The following is a 10,000-nucleotide window of genomic DNA, read 5'->3' as shown; positions in this document are numbered from 1 at the left end:
CGGGTCACGGGGGCAGCAGCCTAAGCAGAGAAGCCCAGACTTCCCTCTCCCCAGCCACTTCGTCCAGCTCCTCCCGGGGGATCCCGAGGCGTTCCCAGGCCAGCCGGGAGACATAGTCTTCCCAAAGTGTCCTGGGTCGGACGTGCCCTAAACACCTCCCTAGGGAGGCGTTCGGGTGGCATCCTGACCAGATGCCCGAACCACTTCATCTGGCTCCTCTCGATGTGGAGGAGCAGCGGCTTTACTCTTGAGTTCCTCCCGCCACCCGGCGTAGGAAACTAATTTCGTCCGCTTGTACCCGTGATCCTGTCCTTTCGGTCATAACCCAAAGCTCATGACCATAGGTGAGGATGGGAACGTAGATCGACCGGTAAATTGAGAGCTTTGCCTTCCGGCTCAGCTCCTTCTTCACCACAACGGATCGAAACAGCGTCCGCATTACTGAAGACGCCGCACCGATCCGCCTGTCGATCTCACGATCCACTCTTCCCTCACTCGTGAACAAGACTCCGAGGTACTTGAAGTCCTCCACTTGGGGTAAGATCTCCTCCCCAACCTGGAGATAGCACTGCACCCTTTCCCGGGCGAGAGCCATGGACTCGGACTTGGAGGTGCTGATTCTCATCCCAGTCGCTTCACACTCGGCTGCGAACCGATCCAGTGAGCGCTGAAGATCCTGGCCAGATGAAGCCATCAGGACCACATCATCTGCAAAAAGCAAAGACCTAATCCTGCAGCCACCAAACCGGATCCCATCAACGCCCTGACTGCGCCTAGAAATTCTGTTTACTTTATTTGATCTTTTGCCCTCTATTTACCCTTTTTTAACCTTTTATTTCAATCAATCAATCAATCTTTATTTATATAGCCCTAAATCACAAGTGTCTCAAAGGGCTGCACAAGCCACAACGACATCCTCGGTACAAAGCCCACATACGGGCAAGGAAAAACTCACCCCAGTGGGACGTCGATGTGAATGACTATGAGAAACCTTGGAGAGGACCGCATATGTGGGTAACCCCCCCCCTCTAGGGGAGACCGAAAGCAATGGATGTCGAGTGGGTCTGACATAATATTGTGAGAGTCCAGTCCATAGTGGATCCAACATAATAGTAAGAGTCCAGTCCATAGTGGGGCCAGCAGGACACCATCCCGAGCGGAGACGGGTCAGCAGCGTAGAGATGTTCCCAGCCAATGCACAGGCGAGCGGTCCACCCCGGGTCCCGACTCTGGACAGCCAGCACTTCATCCATGGCCACCGGACCTGTGCCCCCCCCCCTCAAGGAAAAGGGGAGCAGAGGAGAAAAGAAAAGAAACGGCAGATCAACTGGTCCAACAGGGGGGCTATTTAAAGGCTAGAGTATACAAATGAGTTTTAAGATGGGACTTAAATGCTTCTACTGAGGTAGCATCTCTAATTGTTACCGGGAGGGCATTCCATAGTACTGGAGCCCGAATAGAAAACGCTCTATAGCCCGCAGACTTTTTTTGGGCTCTGGGAATCACTAATAAGCCGGAGTTCTTTGAACGCAGATTTCTTGCCGGGACATATGGTACAATACAATCGACAAGATAGGACGGAGCTAGACCGTGTAGTATTTTATACGTAAGTAGTAAAACCTTAAAGTCACTTCTTAAGTGCACAGGAAGCCAGTGCAGGTGAGCCAGTATAGGCGTAATATGATCAAACTTTCTTGTTCTTGTCAAAAGTCTAGCAGCCGCATTTAACTTGTTTTACATTGTTTTACCTTTTATTTAACCTTTTTTTATATTGTTTTACCTTTTTGTTTACCTTCTTTTACCTTTTTTTAAACTTATTCTATCTTCTTTTACCCTTTGCATTCTTTAGCCTTCTATTTACCTTTCACCGTATTTTACCATAGTTTACCTTATATTTAACTTGTTTTACGTCATTGTACCTTCTAAATACATTTAACCACCCCCTTTTCTTTTTTTTTTACCATCTTTTACCTTCTATTTAACTCGTTTGACCTTTTATTAAACTTGTTTGGCCTTATTTTATTCTTTATCTTCTGTAGTCTTTTGTTATCTTGTTTTACCTTCTTTTACCTTTTATTTACATTCTGTTTTGCATGTTCTACCTTTTATTTAGCTTATATTTATAATTTTTTACCTTTTCTTTATCTTTTATTTACCCTTTACCATAGTTTACCAACGTTCTATTTAACTTATTCTACCTTCTTTTACCCTCTACCTTCTTTAGCCTTCTGTTGATTTGTTTTACCTTCTGTTACATTTGATTCACCTTCTTTTATCTTATATTAAATTTGTTTTACCTTCTTTTGTTTTTATTTACTTTATTTGATCTTCTATTAAATTGTATGTACCTCCTTTTACCTTTACTTGTTTTACAAGAATACAACTTATTCTACCTTATTTTACCCTGCACCTTATTTAGCCTTCTGTTAATTTATTATTTTGCATTTTATTTACTTTATTTGACCTTTTGTTTACCTTATTTGACCTTTTGCCTTCTATTTAACTTGTTTTACATTGTTTCACCTTTTATTTACCCTTTCTTAACTTGTTTTACGTTTTATTTACCTTTTTTTAAGCTTTTATTGAAACCTTTTTTTTTACATTGTTTTACCTTTTGTTTACCTTCTTTTACCTTTTTTTAAACGTATTCTATCTTCTTTTACCCTTTACATTCTTTAGCCTTCTATTTACCCTTTACCGTATTTTACCATATAGTTTACCTTATATTTAACTTGTTTTATGTCATTGTACCTTCTAAATACATTCCACCACCCCTTTTTTTTACCATCTTTTTACCTTCTATTTAACTTGTTTTACCTTTTATTAAGCTTGTTTTGCCTGATTTTTACCCTTTACCTTATTTTACCTTTTTTTAAAAAAAACAACAACAACCTTCTTTTAGCTTCTTTTACCCTTTACCTTCTTTAGCCTTCATTTTACCTTTTACCATATTTTACCATAGTTTGCCTTATATTGAACTTGTCTTACGTCATTCTACCTTCTAAATACATTTTAAACCCCCATTTTTTTTAACCATCTTTTACTTTTCTATTTAACTTGTTTTACCTTTTATTAAACTTTTTTTTTTTTTACCTTTTATTTAACTTTTGTTTGCCTTATCTTTAGCCTTTTGTTATCTTGTTTTACCTTCTGTTACCTTTTATTTACATTCTGTTTTGCATGTTTTACCTTTTATTTATCCTACTTTCCCCTTTTCTTTATCTTCTATTTACCTCTTACCATAGCTTAACTTCTATTTAACTGGTTTTACTTTATTTTACCATCTATATATGTTTTACCTTTAAAAAAAATAAAAAATAAAAAAATAAAAAAAATGTTACCTTCTATTTAACTTGTTTTACCTTCTTTTCTACGGTCTGGATTTGTTGACTTTTTAATAAGCAACACTCATGAAGTGATTCATTTCAGCAACATAACGTTGCTATTTGCTAACTTTCTTGAACGTAGCATCGGGAGCTCAAAACGTGGTTGAAATGTGTTATTCTGTGTGGTTATTGTTGTAGTCCACATATATAAATGATGATATTTTCCGCCCGGAAGTGGATCAGATCAGAAAAAGCTGAAAAAGAATATCTTTGATGTGTTATGAGGGTCTTCTGGGAGGATATATCCTCTCTCCTACGACAAGGAACTGGGCCACAACGGAAAGCTCTTAATGCTGCTTTTTCCTAGCTGCAGGTCAGGAGATAACACAGATGCATTGTGGGATCAAATCATATCTCTCCTGCACAGATAGTAGTCAGGCTACATGAAGTAACCGCCTTAAAGAGAAACTGCTTTTTTTTGTGGAATTTTGCCTATCGTTCACAATCATTATGGAAGGTAAGGTTTTTTTTGCATTGTAAATATCAAACGCGATCAAAAGTTCGCTTGCAATGAAGCCTATAGGAGCCGTTTAATTCTGCCTATAGAGCACTTAAAAAAACATTCAAAAACTCCATTAGTGTTTTATATACAAAATTAAAGTATATATGTAATGTGGGGGGGGGGCATAGGTGTCTTTTTGTGTCGTCCTCGCCAGTTTCGGGTTCTAAATAGCTGTCAAAGTGTCCCAACTTGTCAGATTCTATTCTCATTAGAGATGTCTGATAATATCGGCCGATAAATGCTTTAAAATGTAATATCGGAAATTATCGGTATCGGTATCAAAAAGTAAAATTTATGACTTTTTAAAACGGCGCTGTTCGGAGTGGTACACAAACGTAGGGAGAAGTACAGAGCAGTTGCGTCTCCCATTCATACTTGCCACTCCCGATTTTCCCGGGAGACTCCCGAATTTCAGTGCCCCTCCCGAAAATCTCCCGGGGCAACCATTCTCCAGAATTTCTCCCGATTTCCACCCAGACAACAATATTGGGGGCGTGCCTTGAAGGCACTGCCTTTGCGTGCCTGCCCAGACACATAATATCTACGGCATTTCACACACACAGGTGAATGCAATGCATACTTGGTCAACAGTCATATAGGTCACACTGAGGGTGGCCGTATAAACAACTTTAACACTGTTACAAATATGCGCCACACTGTGAACCCACACCAAACAAGAATGTCAAACACATTTCGGGAGAACATCCGCACCGTAACACAACAGAACAAATACCCAGAACCCCTTGCAGCACTAACTCTTCCGGGACACTACTATATACACCCCTCGCTGACCCAAAACCCCGCCCCCTCAGCCCCGCCCACCTCAACCCCCTCATGCTCTCTCAGGGAGAGCATGTCCCAAATTCCAAGCTGCTGTTTTGAGGCATGTTAAAAAAAAATCATGCACTTTGTGACTTCAATAATAAATATGGCAGTGCCATGTTGGCATTTTTTTCCATAACTTGAGTTGATTTATTTTGGAAAACCTTGTTACATTGTTTAATGCATCCAGCGGGGCATCACAACAAAATTAGGCATAATAATGTGTTAATTCACGACTGTATATATCGGTATCGGTTGATATCGGAATCGGTAATTAAGAGTTGGGCAATATCGGAATATCTGATATAGGCAAAAAAGTCAATCGCAGCTAAAAGCAAATGCGTGAGAACGTATACTCGAATATCACGATTTAGTCATTTTCTATATCGCACAGAGACAAACCCGTGATATATCGAGTATATTCGATACATGGCCCAGCCCTATGCTAACGTTTTATGTACATTTTTTTCATAAATTTTGTATGTTTACACCTTGAAACAGTGCATTTGGGTATTTCCTTTTATTCGGTCACGGGCTAGCCAGCAGGCTAATGTTTAATACTAGCTTTTTGCTAATTTTGTATGTTTTATCCTAAAATCATGGTTTTTGGTATTTGTCGCCATCTTGAAAGTATGTTAACGTCTCTTATATTAACATGTTAGCGTTAGCATGCTAACTTTTAATGCTAATTTTTTTTAGCAATTTTTTTTATGTTTACACCTAAAAATTGTGCATTTTGGTATTTCCTCTTATCCGGTCACGCACTAGCACGTCAACCTTAGCATGCTCATGTTAATTTAGTATGTTTTGACCTAAAAATCATGTTTTTTGATACTTGGAAGTATGCTCTCATATAAGCATGCTAATGTTAGCATGCTAACTTTTTATGCTAGCTTTTTAGCTAATTTTGTACGTTTACACCTAAAAATAGTGCTTTTTGGTATTTCCTCTTATCCTGTCAGCTGCTAGCATCCTAACGTTTAATGCTAGATGTTTAGCTAAATTTGTATGTTTTATCGTAATAATCATGGTTTTTGATACTTGGCGCCATCTTGGAAGTTTGCTAATGTCTCTTATGTTAGAGTGCTAACTTTTTATGCTAGCTTTTTAGCTAATTTTGTATGTTTACACCTAAAAATAGTGCTTTTTGTTTATTTCTTCTTATCCTGTTACCTGCTAGCATCCTAACGTTTAATGCTAGATGTTTAGCTAAATTTGTATGTTTTAATGTAATAATCATGGTTTTTGATACTTGGCGCCATCTTGGAAGTTTGCTAGCGTGTTTTATATTAGAGTGCTAACTTTTTATGCTAGCTTTTTAGCTAATTTTGTACATTTACACCTAAAAATAGTGCTTTTTGGTATTTCCTCTTATCCTGTCACCTGCTAGCATCCTAACGTTTAATGCTAGATGTTTAGCTAATTTTGTATGTTTTAACGTAATAATCATTGTTTTTGATACTTGGCGCCATCTTGGAAGTTTGCTAACGTCTCTTATATTAGAGTGCTAACTTTTTATGCTAGCTTTTTATTTAATTTTGTACGTTTACGCCTAAAAATAGTGCTTTTTGGTATTTCCTCTTATCCTGTCACCTGCTAGCATCCTAACGTTTAATGCTAGATGTTTAGCTAATTTTGCATATTTTAACGTAATAATCATGGTTTTTGATACTTGGCGCCATCTTGGAAGTTTGCTAACGTCTCTTACATTAGAGTGCTAACTTTTTATGCTAGCTTTTTAGCTAATTTTGTACGTTTACACCTAAAAATAGTGCTTTTTGGTATTTCCTCTTATCCTGTCACCTGCTAGCATCCTAACGTTTAATGCTAGATGTTTAGCTAAATTTGTATGTTTTATCGTAATAATCATGGTTTTTGATACTTGGCGCCATCTTAGAAGTTTGCTAATGTCTCTTATGTTAGAGTGCTAACTTTTTATGCTAGCTTTTTAGCTAATTTTGTATGTTTACACCTAAAAATAGTGCTTTTTGTTTATTTCCTCTTATCCTGTTACCTGCTAGCATCCTAACGTTTAATGCTAGATGTTTAGCTAAATTTGTATGTTTTAACGTAATAATCATGGTTTTTGATACTTGGCGCCATCTTGGAAGTTTGCTAGCGTGTCTTATATTAGAGTGCTAACTTTTAATTCTAGCTTTTTAGCTAATTTTGTACGTTTACACCTAAAAATAGTGCTTTTTGGTATTTCCTCTTATCCTGTCACCTGCTAGCATCCTAACGTTTAATGCTAGATGTTTAGCTAATTTTGCATGTTTTAACGTAATAATCATGGTTTTTGATACTTGGCGCCATCTTGGAAGTTTGCTAACATCTCTTATATTAGAGTGCTAACTTTTTATGCTAGCTTTTTAGCTAATTTTGTATGTTTACACCTAAAAATAGTGCTTTTTGGTATTTCCACTTATCCTGTCATCTGCTAGCATCCCAACGTTTCATGCCAATTTTACTTGGCGCCATTTGGAAGTTTGCCAGCGTCTCTTATATTAGCGTGCACATTTTTTTAGCAAATTTTGTATGTTATACCTAAAAATCGGGGTTTGTGATACTCGGTGCTGTCGAGCAAGTATGCTAACAGTCAACATGTGTACCCTATTATAACTGCGTAGTTGTCAGCGTAGCCCAGTTCGATGTTTTTCAGACAGATGGAAGGTCAACGTCAGGAAAGGTGGATCAGCTCGGACCTCCTGAGCGAGTCCTTTTTCGTCCTGCTCTCTAAATTCAGCCCTGCAGCTTCCATTCGCACACGAGCAACCATCAAGGTTCATTTCATGAATTTCATTTTTTCCTCACTGGCTTTTCTGCCCGAGCGAGCAGCTCGTCTGCCTCGCAGGCTGTTCCTTCTATGCTGTCACCGCGCTCAGGGACTCGCCGGTCACATGGGCCCAGAATCAATCTAACCAAGTCTGACAGGATGCGACGTGCTACCTGCCGGGAACACTTTTCCTGGGTTACCCTGCCAAAGCTTTCACACACACACACTCACACACACACACAATCCTAAATCCACAGTGTTTCTCTTGTGTCTTCATATAAATCCTCTGTGGTGGACTTATGCTTTAAAATAGGAATAGAACCTAAAAACCTCACAGGGGGCCCATTTTTTGCTGACACCATCAAACTCATGTGGACTGTTGAATTGTGTGTGTCAGGTCATTGCCAGCACCATGCCTGTCTGCGTGATGGGTGCGGGGCCAAGTGGACCTGCCCACCTGACCACAATATCCATCTCACAGGTCAGCAGCGGCAGCAACCATACCAACCTGTCGGTCAAGGTGAGCAAAAGTTACAAAGTGGCAAAGAATCTCTGTAAGGCAATATATTTCAACACTACCTAAAATGTCCTGAACTTTTTTTGGAATGTGTATAAACTGTATATATATATATATAGTGTAAAAACAGACACCTTCATAACAATATGTAATATGTACAATGTACACACTGCACGTATATAAATAATGTAGTAACAGACATTGATAACAATATGTAAAATGTACAATATACACACTGCAAGTATATATATATATATATATATATATATATATATATAGTAGTAACAGACACCTTCATAACAATATGTAATATGTACAATATACACACTGCAAGTATATATATAATGTAAAAACAGACACCTTCATAACAATATGTAATATGTACAATGTACACACTGCAAGTATATATATAATGTAGTAACAGACACCTTCATAACAATATGTAATATGTACAATATACACACTGCAAGTATATATATAATGTAGTAACAGACACCTTTATAACAATATGTACAATATACACACTGCAAATATATATTTAATGTAGTAACAGACACCTTCATAACACTATGTAATATGTACAATATACACACTGCACGTATATATATATATAATGTAGTAACAGACACCTTCATAACAATATGTAATATATACAATATACACACTGCAAGTATATATTTAATGTAGTAACAGACACCTTCATAACAATATGTAATATGTACAATATACACACTACAAGTATATATATAATGTAGTAACAGACACCTTCATAACAATATGGATTATGTACAATATACACACTGCAAGTATATATATATATATATATATATATATATATATATATATATGTATATATATATATATGTGTGTATATATTGTAGTAACAGACACCTTCATAACAATATGTAATATGTACAATATACACACTGCAAGTATATATTTAATGTTGTAACAAACACCTTCATAACAATATGTATTATGTACAATATACACACTGCAAGTATATATATAATGTAGTAACAGACACCTTTATAACATTATGTACAATATACACACTGCAAGTATATATATGATGTAGTAACAAACACATTCATAACAATATGTAATATGTAAAATATACACACTGCAAGTATATATATTATGTAGTAACTGACACCTTCATCCATCCATTTTCTACCGCTTGTCCCTTTCTTTATAATATGTAATATGTACAATATACACACTGCAAGTATATATATTATGTAGTAACAGACACCTTCATAACAATATGTATAATATTTACCCTATTTTGATCATATTAATCATTGACGGAACTGACTTCTTCCACGCATTTATCTCCGTTTCCATAGCAACACACGTCCGACTAACTGGCAACAAATGTGTGTTCCTACTTCCGGAAAATAACGCAAGTGTTTTTTTTAAACATGGCAGACTTGGTATCAGACAGCAAAGACACACAACCTTATATATTTTGATCTGAATGGATATAAATGTGCAATTTGGAGACAAGCTATTTCGACATAAAAGGAGTGCTTACCCAAATAAACTTGGAAAAAACGTCCCCGGCCAGCTGGACCAAACAGACAATTGTCCATCGAGTGAGTCACGCTTTAATATTGATCGTGATACCAGCAGCACGTCATGCAACTACAGTACCTACGCTGTCTGGCTAACATGAAATAATACTTTACAGATACTGTACAGAAAATGCTAGCGAGAGGCGGTAATGGCGATGCACTCTATTCCACCTATAAAGCGTTCTAAAAAACATCCAAAAACATACTTTTTAAAAATAATGATTTTCATTTAGAATCGGAATGAACAAGAATAGCGATTTGCATGTGAATACATTTGTTGTGCACCCGTAATTTTTGGCCATAATGCAATATGGCGATATTGTATGGTGAGGTTTTTGCTGATACCGTCCCGAGTGAAGACCTTTTGTCTTCCGGTCTGCAGGGCAGAGTGGTCCACAAAGGTCCTCTGGTGCCGTCAGACAG

The 10,000-nt window shown here is 37.4% G+C and overlaps 1 protein-coding gene across 2 annotated transcripts in view; it reads left to right on the top strand.

Annotated features, from left to right (window-relative positions):
* Positions 1 to 10,000, top strand: part of pot1 (protection of telomeres 1 homolog) — a 57,212-nt gene that overhangs the window by 1,851 nt on the left and 45,361 nt on the right. For both annotated transcript variants that reach the window (XM_061924670.2, XM_061924672.2), the window contains exons 2-3: positions 7,881 to 8,003; positions 9,960 to 10,000. The exon at positions 9,960 to 10,000 is cut by the window's right edge and continues 32 nt beyond it. In XM_061924670.2, the coding sequence (XP_061780654.1) occupies positions 7,896 to 8,003; positions 9,960 to 10,000 (149 nt within the window). In that variant the 5' untranslated portion in view covers positions 7,881 to 7,895. The remainder of the gene's footprint in view (positions 1 to 7,880; positions 8,004 to 9,959) is intronic.

Source organism: Nerophis lumbriciformis, linkage group LG29 (genome assembly GCF_033978685.3).
Source record: "Nerophis lumbriciformis linkage group LG29, RoL_Nlum_v2.1, whole genome shotgun sequence".
NCBI lineage: Eukaryota > Metazoa > Chordata > Actinopteri > Syngnathiformes > Syngnathidae > Nerophis > Nerophis lumbriciformis.
This window is presented reverse-complemented; position numbering and strand designations above follow the sequence as displayed.